This window comes from Camelus bactrianus, chromosome 16 (genome assembly GCF_048773025.1).
Source record: "Camelus bactrianus isolate YW-2024 breed Bactrian camel chromosome 16, ASM4877302v1, whole genome shotgun sequence".
Lineage (NCBI taxonomy): Eukaryota > Metazoa > Chordata > Mammalia > Artiodactyla > Camelidae > Camelus > Camelus bactrianus.
In genome coordinates, this window is record NC_133554.1 from 43,901,602 (window position 1) to 43,923,869 (window position 22,268).

At 42.7% G+C, this 22,268-nt stretch overlaps 1 protein-coding gene across 14 annotated transcripts in view; it reads left to right on the forward strand.

The window, feature by feature from the left end:
* The window catches only part of BRCA1 (BRCA1 DNA repair associated), a 53,360-nt gene extending 38,030 nt beyond the window's left edge, over window positions 1-15,330 (forward strand). For all 14 annotated transcript variants that reach the window (XM_010968937.3, XM_045505871.2, XM_045505870.2 and 11 more), the window contains 8 exons: window positions 2,230-2,317; window positions 4,575-4,652; window positions 5,142-5,182; window positions 7,371-7,454; window positions 10,881-10,935; window positions 12,536-12,609; window positions 12,982-13,042; window positions 14,103-15,330. In XM_010968937.3, the coding sequence (XP_010967239.1) occupies window positions 2,230-2,317; window positions 4,575-4,652; window positions 5,142-5,182; window positions 7,371-7,454; window positions 10,881-10,935; window positions 12,536-12,609; window positions 12,982-13,042; window positions 14,103-14,227 (606 nt within the window). In that variant the 3' untranslated portion in view covers window positions 14,228-15,330. The remainder of the gene's footprint in view (window positions 1-2,229; window positions 2,318-4,574; window positions 4,653-5,141; window positions 5,183-7,370; window positions 7,455-10,880; window positions 10,936-12,535; window positions 12,610-12,981; window positions 13,043-14,102) is intronic.
* Window positions 15,331-22,268: the final 6,938 nt, after the last annotated feature.

The following is a 22,268-nucleotide window of genomic DNA, read 5'->3' on the forward strand; positions in this document are numbered from 1 at the left end:
ATTGACACTTCATTAACATACTCAGATGGTTTTAAATGGTCCTCGCAATGGATAACCTATAGGAAGAAATCTAGCGAACAAGTTTATTTCTATGTAATTTAATTTCCATGACTAATTTCTGAAAATCTGTACTTAGATAAAGGTAGAGCATGGATTATTTTGTATACATTTACTGAAGTAAATAATTGTTAGGTATTAGCAGAAAGGTTATAGTTTGGGGTGTGATATAGAGCTTTTTAATTTTAATTTTTTTCTATCTGAAAAAGCAAGTAGATATAGCTCTGCTCCCCAGAAGGCATCCTTTCCCCTCCTTTGTTCACATCTGTGTGAAGTTACCACCATGATTAACTAAATTTAAACTGGTTCCAAGTGCATTGCCAGATAGTGACATTTTTCCAGTGTTTGTCTTTATCCTGGCTTGTAACACAGTTCTCTCATAGCTTGCCCTGTCATTTCTGCCCTACAATATCCCTCGGTATTAGGATTTTGACATCTCCTTGGGCCCCTCATGCCAGAAACAGAAATTGTTTCACATTGTGGAAAAATACCCATTAAAATATTAAGACCACTGAAACTTTTTTTCTGCCTGGATTGGGTGTAGATTTCAGACATCCTAGGACATTTACCTCCCTTGTAATTAATCACCATTGGTATCATTTTGTAATAAAATAATTGAATGAAAAAAATTTTTAAACCATGATAATACACCAGAGTATCAAATAGATTCAATAGTGGGTGCCATTCACTGCACACTAAGAAATGATTCAGTCATCCTTTAGTATCTTAATTAATCCTTCCTAAGATTAGAACCATTTCTCATCCTAGCTTTTCTATAGGTTAGCAGCTCAGCATAACCTTCTCTGTGGCCAGATGTGTCCCACTACTACAAGGGCAAAGTTAGCTGTGTCTGCCCTAGTAGATACAATGAGTAAATTCTCATCAGTAATGCCAGAATTCTCATCTCACAGCCATGTGCCCAGAACAACTACATAATTCATACCTGTGTCTGTTTATATTGCTCTTGATCATTTACCAACACATGTAGAATTCCCATTTATTCATTGAAAATTAGCATTCCCTATTCCTTTGTTTTGTGAGTTCAGCTTTTCAGAAAAGGCTAAAATGATCTAATCTTTCTTGCCATGGGCAATCCTGAGCTGCAGATTAGACTCTAAGTGGCTTGGGTACATGTTGTCTTTAAACAAGCAAAGAGGAAAACTTTTCAGCTCTATTCAGACTTGCTGAAGTGTGGTAAATTTATTATGAAAGCTGCTGACTGTATTACACATGATTAATTCTGAAGCCCATATTAAGATGATCTTTTCAGCAGTTGCTCTTCTGACTGAACACTGTTTCAAGGCTGGGATTTCAGCAATTAATCAGTTCAGAATTGCTAATGATCCTGGCAGAGGGCAGTGGCAAAAGGGGGAGGATGTCATTAGCTTCTCTTGCTTGCCTTTTTCAGTGCCCTGTGGCAGTATGGAGTGAGGCAGCATGAAAGAAAGATGGCCCAGCCTCCATTGCAGTATTGTGCTGCACATGAATATTGGTGTGGGTGGCGATGGCTAGTAAATGATGGCCCTTGGTAAACAAAGTTATTTACCAAACAGTAGCTACTAATTATGTCAATTGTCCATAATGTATCTGGTTAATTTCTTTGACTGCCTATTGATTTTTATTTGGTTGATAGATAATAGCTATAAGGCTCTAGATTTCTTTTGGGAAGAATCTGAGTCTCTTCTGATTCTTCTCAAGAGGATTTGATAGTTTTTGCACTAACCTTTGTAAGCATCTTGACTTGAATGTTTTGAAACTGTCAGCAGGTGGAATCCAGTTCTTAAGCCACATATCTGAGCATAACTTTCTGTAAAGGCTAGTTACCTCTCAGCTTATAAAGTGTAGGCTGATAAATCCAAATTATAGTAGAGTGTCACTCTGCAAAGAAACTGCCTTAGGGAGTCAAATGATATCTGTTATTAAAGGGAAAATTAATATTATTTTGAATCCTTGGTTATAATTCCATGTCTGCTAGCATAGACTATTTCAGAAATTCTTCATCTGATTTGTACGTAATTTTTATTAAGTAACTATTTTGAGAATTCAGGCATATTAGAATCAAAAAGATGTACTTTTTGTGATAAAAATGGAGATTCAAAGCTAGGATAACTAATACTCCAAGCTGTGTACTAGAGGTAATTTATTATAATATAATGTTTGATTTGATTTCAGATGCTTGTGCAGAAGTTTGCCAGAAAACATCACATCACTGTAACTAATCTAGTAACTGAAGAGACTACTCATGTCATTATGAAAACAGGTATACCAAGGGCCTTTACAGATAATGTGTTGCCTCTGTTGCATAAAACTACATGAAGAAATGGGAGTGCTTGTTAAGCATAGCGTGGATGATAGTCTTCCAATAGTTAATCAGTTATTACTTGATGAAAGAAAAATAATAATTTTTCTGTTTCTTGACCCCCTTTTATCTTTGGTTAAGATTGGCAAGTGGTGAGCCAGAATGATGAATCCCTTCTCCTAGTCCTCCCTGTGTGGACTACACTGTGTGCGGGCTTTCTGGTGAGGCAGAGCCCAAGTCCTGGAGGAACAAATGAGGCAAAGAGGGGAATGAGCAGAAGTGAGTCTTTCTCCACTCAGAATCTGGGTGGTTGGAAACCCTAGCTCCATGACCACTTCATATTGTCTCTCCACTCAAATACCTACTTTGAGTGTGCTTGAGTTTTTCAGGAAACAAGTCCAGTTATCAGCTCTGAGATAGCCTTGCATATGTAAAAGGAAGAAGAGAAGGGAAACATTCATTCATCATATACCTTCCCCTTTTTAAACCTTAAATATGACTTGCATGGTGATAACAGAGACCTTGGAGGCTTTTAGTTGACTGTAAGCTAAGTCTGACTAAACATTTCAGGGATGCTAACAAAGCTCATTTGGAATTGGGCCTTATTGATACAAGCCTGATGTCCAGAGCAGGTAGCTGACAATCCCGACCGCCCACCCTAGCCCCACTGTATTCCCTGCTGGAGCGACCACCTGGCAGGTGTGTGCTCTGTTTTGAGCACCATGCTTTCTTTTTATGCTGGTCACTGACAACTGAAGAGTGTTTATCCAGAGGTAGATGATGAGAATGGGGAAAAAGAATTCAAAGCAATGTCATTTGAAGAACAAACAAAGGAATGAGAAGACTTAAGGGAACAAGACAACTGTCTTCAAATATCTCAAGAGTTATTATCTGGAAGAGGAGTTAGACTCACTCATGGGTTCCAGAAGGCAAAGACTGGTGCCTGTAGCACACAGAAGATGCAGATTATAGCACAACTCTTAAGACCTCCCTAACAAAATGGGCTCTCTGGAAATGCAGTGGTCCTCTCCAGGATGTTTCTGTTTATACAGCTGCAGGTGCTTGAGCATAAGGTCCAGACTCCTTGGCAGGGGACACACTGACTTAGAATCTCTAAGATGTTAGGTTTCTACTGTATGAAGATCATACCACAGGGTCAGAGGATAATAGTCACGGAAACCAGATGCTAAAATAAGGTACCATGAACTAAGTAAGTACTGTTTCAGAGATGTCATTAAATTTTAATATATCTTAAGCTATTGGTTTGGATCAAAGCTGCTGAAATGTGAAAAGAAAACTTTAAAATGCAAACTAAATCTGAAGTAGTTTAGTCTTTAAACCAAAGGCAATACAAGATTTGCTACTTTTAAACTAAAAATAAGCTAAAATTTCTGAGTTTAAAGCATATTATTAAATCAATCTTCACTGCAGTTAAACAAAAAGCTTTTAAAATTGTGAAGAAAGAAAAAAGCTTTTTAAAATTTGTGAAGAATTCTGTTAGGGAGAATTGCTACTGTTGCTACCACTGGCAGATGGCCTGCTGTGTTTAGGATTTAGTCAAATACATTTCTCCTGTTTAAACCTTAGTGTTCCTTCTTGAGTTTGCTTAGCTCTTCAGAAGGGCCTTCAAAACACTAAGAAATGAGCAGCCAAAGTGATTCTTCAGCTACTGTTTTCTGTAATACTTATGTTGAAAAGAGTAAAGCTATGAAAAGACTGTATTTTTCTGTCCCTCTCAGGGGAATTAGGAATTGGGGGTTAGGAATCCCCAGGTAGAAGTTCTGGGGGTGAGAAATCATCACTTACATTGACATTTCATATTTAGGATTTCAACAATACTGTTTTCTTCTTTCACTTATTGTCATCCAGTAAAGCAGATCTTCCCCGTTCACATGTATCAATACTATGAACATGGGTAATTCCTTAAGCACAATGACAGACATCTTTAGCTGGCCTTGGCATCCAGAAGATAGCGCAGACATTTCCTGTGGTCTCAACTTCATATCAGCCTTTTCTAGGCTTCCAAAGATCCACACCTGCTGGTTACAATTACGGGGTGCTTCCAACCTCTCAGTCTATCACCCAAGGTGTTGGAATCATCAATCCAGATTGATCTCAAATAGCATAAGGAACTGGGGCTCTTTAGCTTTTTACAACAGCACTTCCTGATCTTGTTTTCAACTTCTGCTAATCCTTTTGGATGTTTTCCATTCTGCAGACGCTGAGTTTGTGTGTGAACGGACCCTGAAATATTTTCTGGGAATTGCAGGAGGAAAATGGGTAGTTAGCTATTTTTGTGAGTACCGTATAATTTCTCCCCTCTTCCCTTTAACACCTCAGAATTGCATTTTGACACCTAACATTTTAACACCTGATGTTTTTGCTGATGCTGAATCTAAATTACCAAAAGGTCTTTAATGGTAACAGTAAACTAGCTTTATCTTTAATGCGTAGCTCTTTGTTCAGATTAGCTGGTGATGTTGGGAGAAATGGATTTCTTTTTATAATTAATAGGACCTAATCTGCTCCTGACAATGTTAGCATATGAACTAAGGATTTATTTAATTGTAGGCAGAAATCCATGTGCAGCAGGCACTTTAATAATGTTTAAATTAAGCATCACCCATGTCTCCAAAAGGAAATCTCTTAAGGAGCTGTGGCTTTGTAGAGAGAGGCCCTCTGTTCAGTGTCATTTCTCCCACACTCTTATGTGGATCACTTCACCATCCACCTCTGTGAAAGGTGTTCTTCTGCTCTTGTGTGACCTTTTCTGTGATCTCTTTAGGGGTGACCCAGTCTATTAAAGAAAGAAAGATGCTGGATGAGGTAAGTACTTGATGTTACAAACTAAGCAGAAGGACTGGTACCATTGAGTCACAAAGTCACCAAAAATTTATCTGCTTCCTTCCTTGCACTACTTTTAAAGATTTTCCTTGACGATGTGGACCATCAAGAGTTATGCCGTGCAAACTAGGAAATTCTGTGTTCTCACTCGTTTAAGTTTCAGTAGGCACAATCCTTTCCTCAAAGGAAGGCAAAGGAATTTATAAAGTAGCGAGAAAAGATTCATAAGCACAAGAAACAGGTCCACCTAAATCTTTGTATGTAGAATGCATATGTCTTTGTAGAAAACTCATTGTTCACTGTTGAAGAAAAATCCTTCATATTAATATGCAAATGTATCTGTTTAGGAATCTGATTCCTTCAAAGAGATGTTACTCTTTATGATACTGAGAACAGTGAGAGGTAAATAAGAGAGCGTGGGAGGAGGAATAATTTTAGAACAGCCATCTAAGTGCTGCTGGTGACAACAGATCAGGCAAAATAAAATTAGCGAAAGCAGTTTTAAACTATTATGCACTATTCAGCATATTCATGATTAATTAAATGACATTTTGTTAGTTTTAGCTTTCATTCAGTGACATATTATTGGGAGCCTACTATGTGCTGGGCACCAGGGATCTATCAGTAAACAAGACTGATAGATCCCTGCTCTGGTGGGATTCATGTTCTCTTGAGGGGAGATACGTAATAAATAAAGATGCATTTAAGATACTAACAAATACTATGAAGAAATACAGAAAAATAGATTAGCAGTTGACTAGGGATAGAGGTTGACTAGTTAGGAGACCAGGGAAGGGTTTTGAAAAGCTTGAACTGAGACCTAAAAGACAAGAAAGAATTGGACTTGAAAAATGTAGGGAACAAATGTCACGGGCAGTGGAGCATCAAACATAAGGGTCTTAAGATAGGAATGAGCTTGGTTTCTTAAAGAAAAACAGGCCAGCGTAGCTGGAGAGGAGTAATTGGTGAATCATGTGTAGGGAGCAGAGGTTAGACAATAAGTTGGAGAAAGTCATAGACAAGGGCCAGATCAGGTAAGATTTGGTGTAAGTCGTGGGGTAAGGAATTTGAATTTTATCCATAGGGTAATTGGAGGCTTGGAAATGGTAAGAAGAGTTTGGTTTGAGATATGTTTGGAGATAGGATTTACTAATGGGTTAAATTGGAGGATGAGATAAAGAGGAATTGAGGGAGTAATACTTAGATTTTTGGCCTGAACAATGGAGTGGATCTTAGTGATATTAATTAGATAAGGAAGACATGGGAGAAGGGGAGGAGTGGGAGGCAGGAGTAGAATCAAGAGCTGTTTTAGATGCGTGGATTGGGGATATATTAGACATCAATGTAGAAGTTAGTGGGCACTGGGGTACAATCAGGACTATAAATTTGAGGGTCATTGTCAAATAGATGACATATTTATCACTAGACTCTTCTCATTCAAGTGACTAGGAAATATTAAGGGTTTTTTCCCCCCTAATAACAGCCTGTGGTTATACTCATAATTTTATTTTTCTTCACAATGCTCTTGGCAACAACTCAGATTGTGGTCTTCCCTACAATCTTGAGTTTCAGTAAGAATTGTTTCTAAGCATTCTTCCCCCAGATTCTCCCAAAACCTCTAACCTTCCCCAATCCTATTATTCTTTATTCTGTCATCTGTGGCCAGTCAAAATAGTGATTATGAAAAGCCTCTAACTTTCTTCAGTGTATTAAATTTGTATTTTATCGTATTGGTTTCATTAACTGTAAATCTCTCAATGAAAATCTGAGAAGCCCTTATTTCTTTAGATGGTAATACACATTGATTTAAGAGATCAGGAATTCCCCAGTTATCTTTATAACAGCAGAGTATTAGCAGTTTAATCTAAATGCTAAGTGAATGTTTTGAGAGGAGATAGATGTTGAAAATTAAAATACATTAAGTCCCAGTGAGGTGAAAAGCCAATTGTTAGTTTCTTCCCACAAAAATTTGCTTCAATGAATTGATTTCAGCAGCTGAGATGCTGGTCATTTCTTTCAGGCCACCAAAAAGAATGGTTTTTTGTAGGGGTGAGGGTTTCAAAAGTTCCTGGCAATACTTTATTCCTTTAATATGACATACCTGCTCTGCTTCCAATGAAGGAGACTTCTGTTTCTCTGATCCCTGTGGTTTGGGCTTGGTTTCTTTCAGCATGACTTTGAAGTCAGAGGAGATGTTGTCAATGGAAGAAACCACCAAGGTCCAAAGCGAGCAAGAGAATCCCAGGACAGAAAGGTAAAGCCCTCCTCCCCCATGTTGAGAAGAACCCACCCGCCGCCGTGCATTCCGGCCCCTTTCGTGGAGATGGTCTCATTCATCTTGTAAGGGGCCTCACTGCTAGAGCACCAACAAGGTGCCTTCATATAGGCTCTTTTTTAGTTCTTCCAGCCCAACAGGGTAAATAAGTATAGTCATTCCTCAGTATTCTTGGGGTGATTAGTATCAGGACCCTCTGCAGATACCAGAACCCAGGGGTGCTCAAGTCCCTTTTATAAAATGGTGTAGCGTTTACATATAACACCTTTCCAAATGGTTTAAATCAACTCTAGATTACTTATAAGACCTAATACAATGTAAATGATGTGTAAGTCATTGCCAAAAAGCAAATTCAAGTTTTGTTTTTTGGAACTTTCTAGAATTTGGGGGGGTTTTTTTTCCCCTGAAATATTTTCCATCAGCAGTTGGTTGAATCTGTGGATGTGGAACTTGTCGGATACAGTAAGCCAGTGACCCAACTGATTTATCTGTTTTATGAACGCTGGAACTTAGAGGTTTAGATAAGTTATGTAATTTGGATTCCGTTCTAGGGTGCAAATCTTAGCTGTTAAGTGACAGAGCTGGGATTTGAAACAGTTGTGAATCTAAAACCTTTGCTCTTTCTACTTCATGGTGATGTCTTTCTCTAAAGCAGTGTGGTAAGTGCTGTGAGGAGGGTGTACCTGTGGTGTCTGTGGGAGCATAGAAGAGAAGTGCTAGTAATCAACAGGTAACATCTATATAATGTTAGCTATATGCCAGGGACTGCTCCCAACACTCAACCATATTTTAACTAATTAAAAACTTTACAGCAACCCTATGAGATGTGGACAGTAATTACACCCATTTTATAGATGAGAAAATTAAGACTCAAAGAGGTTGAGTACATTGCCCAAGCTCACACACAGCTGGAAGTTGAACTCAGGCAGTACCTCCAAAATCTGATCTCATAGTTTCTTGAAAAATTATAGAAGGTTTCACAGAAGAGAAAAATCAATTATTCTAACAACTTTACAAATGAAGGACTAGAGGTCCAGGAAGATTCAGTGGCTTTCTTCCCCAGATCATACTGTAGCAGGTGATGTAGCCAAAATTGTACCATTCTCTCAGGGAGAGTTCCAGGCAAGATTTCACACTTGCCTGTCACACCTGAGCTGGCCTCTCTCTGGTCACTGACTAGGTGCGTATGCTCCTGGTCCGCATTTATTCCTTTTTCAAGTGTACACCTCTGGGCACTGAAGAACATCCCCATACGGAGCACCTCCTGTCCCTTTATAGCACTTGAGAGAGAACCAATAGAGGTGATTATCTAAGGAAAACTGCTTTGGGAGATAATCACAAATCAAGCCCTGGAACTCTAAACTCTTGGGGTCAGTCCACTCTCACCCTCTGAGCCTATCAAGTAACTTCCAGATGCCAAGAAGAGTGGCCATGTTTCTGCTTCTGCCTGCACCCCAGGGGAGCTCTGTGGGAGCCAGCCATTTGTTTTTAGTCCACTGGATGCAAGGCAGGATCAGCACCAGATTCCTCCCTCCTTGAAAGGAAATTCAAGCGTCTGGGGGTTATTCTTACATTTGACATGGCAGTGATGGAAAGTGCCTGGTCAAAGTAGTGTCATTCTGAAGACACCAAGTGTCACATAGTGTTCTTCTGTGAAAGAGAAATGTATTTGTAGAGGTGAAACTTCAGACTTCGTTTCTCATAACTAGATATCCTCATCAGTGAGTGTCAGCCTGGATGTAAAAATTCCTAATCTTCTGTGCTTTTCATGGCAACATTTGGCTCCAGCTGGCTGCCTGGGAAGAACATTTAGCATTATGAGCATCTAGGTCCTGTCAACAGGTTAGGGATGTAGTTTATTCATACGGATAGTGAGAATGGCACAGACGGAGGTGTCACTCACGACAGAAACAGACTTGTCCTGCTCTCCTTATTCCTCTGGCTGAGGTTGAAATGGGAGGAGTGAGCATTTCGTAAAAGGCCATCATGTGTTTTCAGATTCTTGATTTTTCTCTACTTCAGTCTCTTATTTGAACTGAGATGAGGGGTGGGGATATAGCTCAGTGGTAGTGTGTGTGCTTCGCATGCATAGGTCCTCGGTTCAATCCCCAGTACCTCCATTAAAAAAAAAAAATTCTAAGAAAAAAAAAATTGGGGGGAGGGTATAGCTCTAGTGGTAGGGCACATGCTTAGCATGCATGAGGTCCTGGGTTCAATCCCTAGTACCTCCTCTGAAAAAATAATAATAGTAATAAACCTAATTACCTTCCCCCTGGGAAAAAAATAACAAAAAAAAAAGTGAGGTGATTTCTAGGCCTAGACAATTTTCATTTTAGTGGAATGGTTTTAAGAGAACAAAAGTTATGTGCAAACCTTTATATAAACAGTTAATGTATACATAAAAAATGGTATATATCCAGCCAACTGACACAAATTAGATTTCTTCCTTTAAATGATACCCAAGTCTTTCCCTAAGAACCTGTGCCAAAGCATGTGTAGAATTTGCCTGTCCAACAGAGTAGCCCCAGCCACATGAGGCTATTTAAATTTGATTAACTAAAATTAAATAAAATAGGAAGTTTAGTTCCTCATTGTAACCCTGACCACATTTCAAGTGCTCAATAGCTGCAGGTGACTCATGGACACCTTATTAAAGCAAACAGAACATTGCCACCATCACAGAAAGTTCTTTTGGACAGTGTATCAAGCACTGTAAGTGGAAGAGGTACCTACGAGGTATGGTGTGATCTGTGCCTCTTGGAAACTAGGCAGTCAGCTCAGCAAGGAGGGGCAGAACCAGGCTTCACTTCCAGATTAAAAATGACATGGGTTGCCTGAAGGAGCAGAGGCCATTTGTAGAGCAGTGTGAAGGCAGGAACAGATGTTTGGGGAGCAGAAGAAAAGGAACATGTGCACGTAAAATAAACATAGACCTCTGTGCCAATTAGGACGTGTGAGTAGTGATGTATCAAGTCTGGATAAACATCAGACTTCAGCTGATAGCTGTAATGTCTTGCCATCTAAGCCTTTTATTAAACATAAAATATATTAAACATAATGAAGGACTAGTTTTTTTCTTCTCGTCTCTAACAAGAAGTGAGGTCACCTGCAGAGATCATCAGGGAAGAACCTGGGCCTGATTGGTGGCAGTGTGGGATGCTCAGCCCTTGAATGACAAAGAATGACTGCAGAGTAGATCAACTATATACACACTTGAAAAAAGGCTCTAAAACCCACCAGTGTTCTGGACATAGGGCTGATTCTCTCTGGGAAGTAGCAGCAGAAATTATCAGGTGGTAAAGAAAAGAAAAGCTCTTCATTTTTGAGCGTCTCTATATTGCTTTTTATAAAACCCGTATCTTTTATAACTAGTGTTTCTTTCCCTCTGTCCTTGTCTTCTCCCAGATCTTTAAAGGCCTAGAAATCTGTTGCTATGGACCCTTTACCAACATGCCCACAGGTAAGAGATGGGGAGAACTGCCAAGTCCAGCCCCAGCCTTCCCCCACATCATAGGGTGTTATGGGAGACATCATCTTATGGGGGTTCCTCAAATGGGTGCGATATTCTAGCCATTATTCTATTTCTCTACCACCCGTCAGGCAAACCTGTATCTAAATATTACCCCTATGGCAAAAAACTAGCCCTGTGCCCCTTTTCCAGAGCTAGAAGGCAGTGAAGAGTCAGGATCTAGACAGTATGCTCTGTCCTTGATTGGGTAGAACTGCTCTTACTGCCCTTTGGTCTAAGAAAGGGGGGAAATAGTAAGTAAGGGAGAGGATACCTTCTGGGTTTGTAAATGTCAAGAAAGAATTCTGCTCTTCCTAAACCATCTTCATTTGATACAGAGACGAAAATACAGCAGCTACATAAGCCCTGTGGGCCTGGGGCCCCACATAGGCCCAGAGCAGGGGAAGACTCTTGATGAACATCTTCTAATTAAATTTGACATTGAATGTGATGTAATGTTTAGGACTGCTGTGGGGCTTAGTTCTGGAGTTCTATGGCACTGAGGCCCTGTGTGTGTGTATAGATTTGGTTTGTTCTTTTCAAAACAAAAGCTGCTCACCTTCTCCTCTGTGCCCACCTCTGCCCAAGGATCAGGTCCTCTTTCTCCCCAGAAGATGGCCTTGGCATCTGGGCGGGGACAGATGAGCGGCAGAAAGTGAGCCTGGCAAAGTAATTCTGCTTCTGTCTTCTTTATTGGTTATTGATTGGATTTTTATGAAATTTCCACGTGCCACTCAGCTTTCTCAGTGTTTTTGTACTTTGGTATAACGAAAACCAGCATCTCTAGCTGGTGTCATATTGGAGGTGAGTCAGTTGACCTCAGTTCACTCAGCCAAACAGGAGCACCTCAGCCATCCCCAGAAATGGGCTGATGGAAAAGAGCACCCAAAAGGGCCCAGCAGCAACCCAGTGGTCAGTTCTGCTGGTTTTCCAGGTGCAAGTGGAACATTTCTACAATCTCTTCTAATTTTTCTTCCCCCAAGTGATTTGATTCCAGTCCAACATATAGCCTTTCCCCGCTGATATGCTGAGTCTCTGTCCAGGATGACTTGTCTTTTTTTTTTTTTTTTTTGACTGAATAACTTATCTTCCCGTCTCTTGACATTTACAGTAATTACCACCGAGTATGGTGCTCTCAGTGGCTGTGATTATCAATTACCAACACAGAATTAGGCGGGGAAGGAGGGATGGCGGGTGGGTATTTTTTTGCAGTATCTTAGCCAGCAATTTAGCAAATTAATGGAAATTAGAGCTTAGATTTTTTTTTCTCGCCAAGTGTTTCATTTGAGAGACTATCAAACCTTATCTACCAAGTGGCCTTATGGAGGCTGATAACCAGAGTAGGCAGCATATTAGTAGCAAATTGACTTAAAATCCATACCCCTAGAATAGATTGTATTTGGAGGCCTTTATGTCCCTTTGGAGCAGAGAGACAAGGACTCTCCCATTAAGAAGTCTTGCTGTAAGACTTCATCCAGAGGAGTAGAGGGTAGAGGACCTGGTAAAATGTGTAGATTACTGTGGTGATTTTAGGTCTGAATATCCTGTTTAGATCAACTAGAATGGATGGTGCACCTCTGTGGGGCTTCTGTGGTGAAGGAGCCCTCATCATTCACCCGCAGTGAGGTAAGTGTTTGGTGCCTTGTCAGAGGGGGAGGACATAATATTCTGTCCTGTGATTGAGCAGGGTGGCACCCACCAGTCCCTATGAGAACCCCAGTGTAGTCTCAGAAGCCTTTTTTCACCCTGACCCTTCTCTGACCACACACCCATTCCAGAAGACTCCATCTGTAAGGGATAAGTAAGGACTTGAGAGCTACAAGTATTTAACAGACTAAGGGAAGGCTTTCTCGCTAACCCTTCCTTTTTGCCACGTGCCCCTCCTTTGTCTGGTTGCCCCCAGAGTAATCTTCTTCAGTAAACCATCAAGAAGTGAAGTTTCTGTCCCAAAAGTCCTGCTCTGATACCCTCAATGCTGTTTCCTTCCTGGGGATTCAGGGTACTCATTCAATTGTGGTCGTGCAGCCGGACGCCTGGACAGAGGACAGTGGCTTCCATGGTGAGTCTTGCTGTAAGCCTTCATCCAGAAGAGTATCTGGTAGAGGGCCCAGGTTAAGTGTGCAGATTACTGTGGTGATCATAGGTCTTAATGTCCTGTTTAGGTCAGCTGGAGTGGATGGTGCTCCCATGTGGGGCTTCAGAAGGCCTGTGTCGTATGAGGCGGGATGAGTTTGGTTCACCACAGGTTACTCAGTGCTTGATTAACACAGCTCTCAGCACTTCCTAGGTGCTCAATAAATTTGTTGAGGGAGGGTGTAGCTCAGTGGTAGAGCACATGCTTAGCATGCACAAGGTCCTGTGTTCAATCCCCGGTACCTCCGTTAAAATAAACAAATAAAATAAACCTAATCCCCCCCCCAAAATATTTGTTGAATTAGTGAATGAATGGCTAAAATGTCCTTTTAAAACTTTATTGTTTATTTTGCATTATAAAAGTAGTACATGAACTCTTTCCATGGAGATGTTAAATATGAATATTCATCACTTAAATATAAATGAGCACAGCCATAATGAAATAATCCGAGTAATCCCACCATTTGGAGATGATTACCAGAAAATTCTTCCAGGCGTATGTGTGTATATATGTACACACATATATCTTACACAAATGTGATCATGGTTATTGTATGTTTTGCTTTTTCACTCAAGATACTGCAAACATATTTTCACATCATTGAATTGCAATGCTGTTTTGCTCTCTGGTGACTTTTCCTTTAACAGATTGGAGCTTGTGTTAATAAAGTTGCCAGAGGCTGTAGGCTTTCAGCAGCAGTCAGTCTTCAGGCTTCTGAGTAAGGTTCTATGGCCTGAAGCATTGCTTAAGATCAACAGTTTTGCTCCTACCTGAGTAATTTTAAGAACTCATCCAGACAATGAATATATATATGTTCACGTATAACTGAAAGATTGTACTCTACACTGGAATTTGACACAACATTGTAAAATGAAAAAAAAAAAAAAAGGACTCATCCAACTAGGTCCCTGGAGTAGATTGACTAGAATCTGATCTGGGAAAACATGAACTGACACTAATCTCTGTTTGTGTTCTCTGTCCCCAGTGATTGGGCAGATGTGTGAAGCGCCCGTGGTGACCCGAGAGTGGGTATTGGACAGCGTAGCCCTCTACCAGTGCCAGGAGCTGGACACCTACCTGATACCCCAGCTCCCCCACAGCTGCTGCTGATTCCAACCAGCCATGTGTATAGAGGATACAGCCTGTTCCACAGGACCCCAAGAATGAGCTCAAGAAATGGCCTTTTTCCAGGCCCTGGGAACTCCTCTTCAGTCCTTCCACAGCCCCGATTACTAAATATTTTATGTACATCAGTTTGAAAAGAACTTCTGGCCATGCAAGGGTCCCTTAAAGATTTTCTTCTTCAAGACTCCCTTTGAAATCTGCCATGAGCACAAAATTGTGGTGATTTTTCACCTAAAAGAATTTAAAACCATTTAAACCCCACCAACTGAGCAAGGTGCTGATTCATTATTTATCAGCCTTATTCCTTCTACTGAGGCTGTTGGCTTAGAGCTGGAGGCACAGAGTGGCTGGCCTCAGGAGAATGGCTGGTTTCCCTAAATTTGTTCCTCAAAAACTTGTGCTCTTAAAGGCTAAGAGTCAGATCCTTCAGTGGAAGTGAGTACTTGGGGATCTGTTTCATGACTTAAAATCAAAACAGCCCTTGGACAGCTCTCAGATATTGGGGTGGAGCAATGGAGAGAGAATCCAGAGGCAGGAAATGGATATAATATGAAATCTGAGGGTTAATTAGGGGAGAGAGGAGTCTTGCTGACCCTGATCTCCAAATGTCTGGGCTATAGTTGCTGGATTTCTAAGGAACTTCTTGGCACTGAGGTCCTCTGAAACAGCAGAATCTTTTCAAGACCTGGTGTCCAAAGAGAGTCTTCTAATTCCCCATTAGTAATAAATAAAATGTTTATTATTGTAGTTCCAGTATGTAACCCATTCCTCTTGAAATATAAGATCTCTGATATGAATATTTCATGTCTGCAAGATGACGGATCCCACCAGGAACAGAGCTATTTGCTTTCCTTGAGGTAATGTTTTTCCCTTTGCTCCCTATTGCTGTACAACATCATAAATAATTTTGTTTGCTGAAGGAAGAGAAAGTGTTTTTCATAAACTCATTATCCAGGACTGTTGATAGCTGTTGGAAGGACTAGGTCTTCCTTAGCCCCCAGGATGTGAGGGCAGTAAAGACCTGATTGTACAAAATATGTTTTGTAAATGCTGTGCTCTTCACCTGCAAATAAACTTGATAACAAATACTTCCACCAAGTATGACTGTTCTGAAGGCTTAGATCTGCAGAATTTCTCAGAGCCTTTTCACTGTACTGTAGTCTCCTCCCCTGTAACTACCTCCCCAGGTTATTAAGGGGACATCAAAACCTGCTGTTTGTTTCCTATTGCTGCCATAACAAATTGTCACAAATCTGGTGGCTTAATCCACACCCATTTATTATCTCGCAGGTCTGTAGGCCAGAAGTCCAAGTTGGCTCAACTGGTTTCTCTGTTTCAGGTTGCACAAGACCAAAATAAGGGTGCCAGCAGGGCTGTGTTCCTTCCTAGAGGCTCTAGGGATGAATCCGTTTCCAAGCTCGTTTCACGTCCGAATTGTTCCTTGCAGTCGTTAAGACTAAGATCTTATTTCTTCACTGGCTGTCAGCCAGAGGTCATCCTTAGCTTCTAGAGGCCACACACATTTTTAGGCTCATGACCCCTTACCTCCATCTTCAAAGCCAGCAATGGCTGATCAAGTCTGTCACATTGGGAATCTCTCTGACATCCCCTTCTGCCTCGTCTCTCTGCTCAGCTCTCTAACTCCTGCCAGAGTAATTTCTGTTTTTAAGGGCTCAGGTGATTAGCTTGTGCCCACCAGGTATCCAGGGTGATCTCCCTGTCTTAAGGCCCACAACCATAATTACAGTTGCAAAGTCCCTTCACAGCAGTACCTAGCTTAGTGTTTCATTGAACAGCCCCCACGCCAGGAATCTAGGGAGAATATCTTTAGAATTCTGACAGCCACTCCTATTTACATGCTTAATCCACAGATAACAGTCTGTGTCATCTTTTCTTGGTCTTTACTCTGTTCAGAGATTGGAATCCTGTGAAGTGGATATTTGTCACTTCATTTGAAGAATAGGAACTAGAAATGTAAGATTGTGCTGAGAGTTTATACAGCTAGTAAATGACAATCCGGAGATCTGAACCCGTGCCCTTTCCATCCCATCATTCAGCTTTCCACCTGCATCAGTCCCTGACCCCAGGTCAGGAGGCACTGGTTCAAGCCTCAAGGGAATGTAAGGAGAGGAGAGGGTTGTGAGGTGAACTCACCCTCTCTGTGGGCTACGGTGGGAGCAGTGGAAAGCTCCTGGCTCCAAGTGGCAGCTTTCCTTGGGAAAGCAGCCCTAGGCAAAGTGATTGGCAGGATTGGATCGTAGCTACTTGTATTTCCACCCCGACCCAGCCTCTTAGCTTGTGCTTATATTTTGGTTGTCAAGACCCACCAGTTCAGCCTCACCCACATTGTGACCTCTCTCAGGCCCATGCCAGCTTCCTGTCTGCCTGGCAAGAGGTCCATAAAGGCAGGCAGGAAGCAAGTGCCACTGGTTCAGTCTGCAGTCAGAAGTGTCTCATTTCCAGTGACAAGCCATGGCTTACTGGAGCAGTGGGGTAAGCTAGGCCTCAACCTAGTCACTGATGGGTTAATAGAAAAAGCAATATCTAAGTAGTACCGTCTGCCTTCCCAGGAATCCTGGGTGAAAGCAGAGATGACTAAAACGTTAGAAAGTTTCCCGTAATTGTCTCTCAGGGTCACCCAACAAATGTCCACCCAGTCTGTTTATCGAGTTCTGCATAACCTCTCCCGGAAATCAGCTTCTGACCCTGGCCTCATGATGCTTGGCAGAGCTTAAGGGTCTTATCTGATGATGGAGTAAATCTTTGCTTCTTTGACCTCTGGCTTTAAGATGTCCTCCCACTTTTCCATCCCACAATTTTTAGCCCTCCCTGGGCACAGCAGCATTTTGGGAACGAGTTCCTGTACTGCCTTTATCTCATTTCACAAAATGAACTGCAAAGGCGCTGGAAAGGAAGGAGAAGAGGAGGGATTATCACGCAGGCGCAGGGAGGGGACCTAGAGAAGAGCTCATAGATTATCTCTCTCCTGAAAAATGCAACCGGAATCATCCACAAAGTATCGGCTCAAAAACATGCAGGAGGGAAAAGAAAAGAATTGGTGTTGGGGTGGCTGGAGCGGAAGGAGCCAAGCTGCCCGGAATGTATCCTGTGAAGGCTGCGAAGAGCAGATAAGGGCAGCCCCGGAGGCAGGCAGCGCAGAGGGAGGGACAGGGTGAGGGGAAACTGCAGGTCTGCCCACAGGAACCCGAGAGAGAACAGGACTGTGGGAGCTTGCTTGTCAAAGGCTGTAAAATGGCTGGGCCAAAGGCCCCTCTACCATATTTCAGGGATGCCTAACTCCCTACAACAGCCTGTAAATCTGCCTGTAACAAGGAGAAAATTAAAGAAATGAATCTGGGCAAATAGATAATTAAGGAGAACTGGAGTCAATCAGCTCCTGTGGAGAGCAGGGACTGGGGAGATGCAGAGAGAGCGGATCCTAATATGAGTCTAAATGATCACGAAAATCTACGTAATGGTTGGAGGGGCTGACAGGAATGGAGCACTGGAGAGAACAACCCCCAACATTATGGCCACCAGCAAACAAGAACTCTGGAGACCTGGTTTCAGAATGATTAGGCAGTTTAACATGCAGCAGGTTAGGGGAGTGATTCTCAAACCCTGGTCCCCTCCCTGATGGGGAATGAGGGAGGGGTAAATGTTAGATATGCAAATTCCAGGAAGAGCCAATTCTGTGATTCTGAAGCAAGCTTAGGTTTGAGAACCACTGGTTTACTGTAAGGGGCTGTCAATTGGTATAAAATGTTACCTATGGTATATTTTGTCTCCAGAAGAGGTGGATCTTAGGCCTGTTAAGGAAAGCTAAGGTTCCTGGGCTGGTGAGTGGTTCTTATCTACAAAGTTGCAGCAGCTGGCTTTAGTTGGTTCCAAAATGGCCCTTTAAACAAATACAAAGCAAAGGACAAAGATTAAATTATATTAGCAACCTAGGAGCAGAAGAGCCAGACTGCTTAAAACAACAGCTAGAGGTTTAGGAGGTTTTATTAATATTTAAATTGCAGTGAAACCACAGCTACAGCCTTTGACTCCAGCATCGAGATATGCAAATGTGGCTTTCTAAAGAAAGGCAATTTCAGACAGAACTCCAGGTAATGAGAACAAATAAAACAAATGATTTTGTAATTTATCTTTATTGACTGATGGAGATCAGGGCACAGACAGCCCTTACCCAGTGAGATTCGGCCACCAGCAGGCTCTCAGGGGGGAAGAGAAAGCTGGCTTGGAGAGGCAGGGAGACAGAGTGGTGACAGGAGATGCCCGAGGAGGACAAAACAGGCAGGTGGGAAGAGAAGATGACTCAGTAAAAAGGAAGAAAAATGGGGACCCAGCTCTGGGTTGTGAGACCCTCTGATCTTGCTAGCTCTCAGGAGCAACGACAACAGTAAGACTGTCACTAGTCACTCTCTTACTAAGTGCCACGCACTATTCCCAACATACAAATGAGGAAAATGCCACTTTGAGAGGTCAAGGAATTTGCCCCACAAAGGGAAGTGGCAAAGCCTTGATTCAAACAAAGATTTGTTTGAGGCTAAATTGTGCTGGGAACCAGTCCTCGGAAACAATAACAATAAGGTTAACGGTTGAGGGGTGACTACGTGCCTGGTTCTGTGGTAGACTCTGTGTGCTAGGGTTGTGGAAAGGAGGGAGAAGAGATCCATTTCTGGCCTTTGAATTGCTTACTATCCAATGGATGGGGTAAGAGAGCCACAGATAACCATTGTAGGGTCGTGTTTCTGGTTCAGAAGTCTTTTGGGGCTGGGTGGTGGGGTCTGGTTCTGCCTGCCGTGGGGGCACCTCACATCTCCACATTATGGGGACTGGCAACAAGAGCTTTGAGACCTAGTTTCAGGACTAGAATGATAAGGCAGTTTGACATGTCATTTAATGTGATTCTCAAACCTTGGTCTCCTGACGGGGAATGGGTGTGGGGTAACAACATCTAGGAACTTGTTAAGATAGCAAATTCCAGGACCTCACTTCAGACCTACTAAATGAAAAACTGAGTGTAGGGGCAGCAATCTGTGACTCAGAAGCAAGTTCAAGTTTGAGAACCACTGGCTTAGTGTAAGGGGTGAAGCATCTCAGCTGGCCCTTGGAGTTAGGGTAGGATTTGGCCAGGTGAGAAGCCAGGAGATTCCAGAAGACCAGGTAAGAACCCCCAGCTGGCAGAACTGAGGGAAGGAGCACCTGATCCAGAAAGAAGAATTGGGAGAGTCTTCTAAGGATCCATTTCTCTGACCCACCCAGTCTCCAGACTGTACATCACAAGCCAAAACCGAACCTCTCCACTGCCTCACCTGCTGTTACCTTTCTGGCACCATGGCCAACAAATATGGGGACCCAGAGGTTTTGCTCACACTCTGTCTTGTCCGCAGTCAGTCCTGTTCTGCCACCTTCACACGCCCAAATACTGCCCACCCCACCTGCTCCACAGAGCCTTCCCCACTGCTTCCAGGCCAGAATCTCCCTAAAAGTTCTGCCTTATTTATGACACTTTCTTCCTTTAGTAAGTTATTTGTGAACTGACTATAACTCAATAAAAAAAAGTTAAAAAAATAAATAAATAAGTTATTTGTGTACCTATTCCATTTTCTCTATTTGACTAGAAGGTCCTCATGAGCAGGATTAGTATCATTTTATCTTTGTTATAACCCAGCTCTATTCCTGGCAGATACCTTGTTAGGTACCCAATGAGTATTTGCTAAATGAATGGGTTAAAAGATGAATGTAATGAACTTATTGAGTGAAGGCCTTATCCAACTGCTGGCCCCATCCTCAGAACTTTAGACTCTGGAAAACCAGCCACATTCTGCCAGAGAGTGCTAATTCCCTTCAGTCCCTCGTACCCATTTTTATAGAAACTGACTTTACTCCAAAAATGGTATTAGAATCTAAATGTCCGAGAATCATTCTTCCTCTTCTAAGCCCATGCCTACAGATTTCCTTCTTGATTCTCTTGCCGATCATAAAGCCTACTGCCTTGTGATGAATCAAACCAACACCCACCTAGACAGAGAACGTCAGTTTCCCCTCTCCATGTGTCCTCCAGCAGGGCCACCTCTAGGCTGGATGCTCAAGACAGATAAACTGCATGGCTGCCACCATCGCTGGAGAAATAATTAGGATGTTCATGAGAATCTCCTTGCAAGTTCAAAGCACTGACACAACCATTATTTCACCCTCCTCGCTCATTCCCTGGGAGATGACTAGGGTAGAGATTGTTATCCCCATTTTATAGGTGGTAAAACCAAGGTCTAGAGCCTTGTCAAAGGTCACCTGGTAAATTGGTGGCAGACCTGGAACTGACTAGCCTAAGACTCCCTCTTCATAAGAACACAGTTGAAAATGCTCTCATGTTGCCTGGGTTCTTTATCTGAGAGACACAGAATGTGAACTCCAGGTGAGTGGGGGTAAGGGCCAGGGAAGATAAAAGAAAGTTTGTAACCCTGTAGATTTTTTCTCTGTAATGCTGCAGCAGCTGGTACTGGTTAATGCCAGACGAGTTTTTGTTTTTATTTAAAGCATTACCACATGTCCTAGATTATGGAGGGAAAAGGTGACTCTGAAGGTAACAGACACACAGGTAAGCAGATGTTTGCCATCTTCTCTTGAAAACAATACAAAACCAAATGGCAAGAGAAACTCAAATTACAAACTATGTGGCTCTTCCCAGCTGTTAGGCTATAGGACCCTGCAATAAACTAGTGCCAAGTGGATAGAAAATCTTCCCTTGGTGAGTAAAGCCTGGGGCCTGGTGAGGAGAGGTCTCTCCTGGAGCCAAAGGGCTTTGGGGGCAGTCTCAGGGTCCTCTTCAGGTGCCAAGGTAAGAAGTCTGCTGGTGGGATCATCCCCAAGCCCAAAGAGGCTCTGAAAGCCAAGATTTGCACTAGAGTGGCCTCTGGTTTTTAACCAAATGCTAGAAGAATCAAGATAAAGAATCTCCATAGGAATTCAAAAGGCCATTTCCTAAAGATGTGATCACAAGGCTGTGCTGGGGAAGGTAGTGATGGTCTATCCTATCCCACCCAAGACAGTTTCTCCCCTGGCTCCATCCTAAAGCACAGGACCTGTCCTCTTCAACCCAGGCCAGCTCTGGGGTTTTCTCAGCCTTTAGCCCAGCACCCACCCCCAGTCCCCTCTCAGTGCTTTGCTGAGGGCTCACAGCTTCCCAGTTCCACTGGAGCTTGTGGGACATGGAGATGGGCAGGGGGCATAACACTTGAGCCCAGAGAGGTGCTGGTGGCACAACAGAATGAATGCACTAACCGCCAGGGAATTGTACACCTTAAAATGGCTAATTGTATGCTATATGAATTTCACCTTAATTAAAAACAAAAACTGAGCTGCCCTGGGAGCTCTTTGGGGTGAGGAGAGAAGCTGGGCCTTTCTGAGGCTCTGAGGGTAGAGCCTCCTTGCAGGGAGTGGCAGTGAGTGACAATGGGAAGGCCAGTCTAGGCCTGGCCCTCCTCCTCCAGGACCAGATGGGAACCGGGGCCGGGGAGAAAGGCCCAACTGGGGCAGCGCCAGGGTCTGGCCAGAAGAGAGGCACTCAGTGAAAGCGAGGAGGCTGCAGCCGTCGCTCATTTGCATCATAAGTGATTGGTTTTCCCTGCTCGTCCCTCATTAGGACACAATGGACAGTTGTCTGCTGGCGCAGCAGATCCATTTACCAAGGGAGAGAGGAGACAGAGAAGAGTGATTGATGGGCCATAGTAATGGGGCGGGGGCAGCCGGCCTCCCCTCCCCTCCCCTCCCCTGCTCCCCTAGGCCCCAGGCCTCCTGTTCTCATACAATGAGAAGGAACCCAGAGAGCAAATCAACTCCCTCATTTAACAGGTGAGGAGACTAAGATGCTAAGAAGGGATGAGACTTGCAAAGGTCATACTGAGTTCATGACACAGCTCTGGCTTCTAGAATCTCCAGTCTAGATTCTAGACTCATTCCAGGGTTCATTCCACTGGCCTGCAATGCCTTCTCCATTCCCAGCTTGTGGCTCTATGTATCT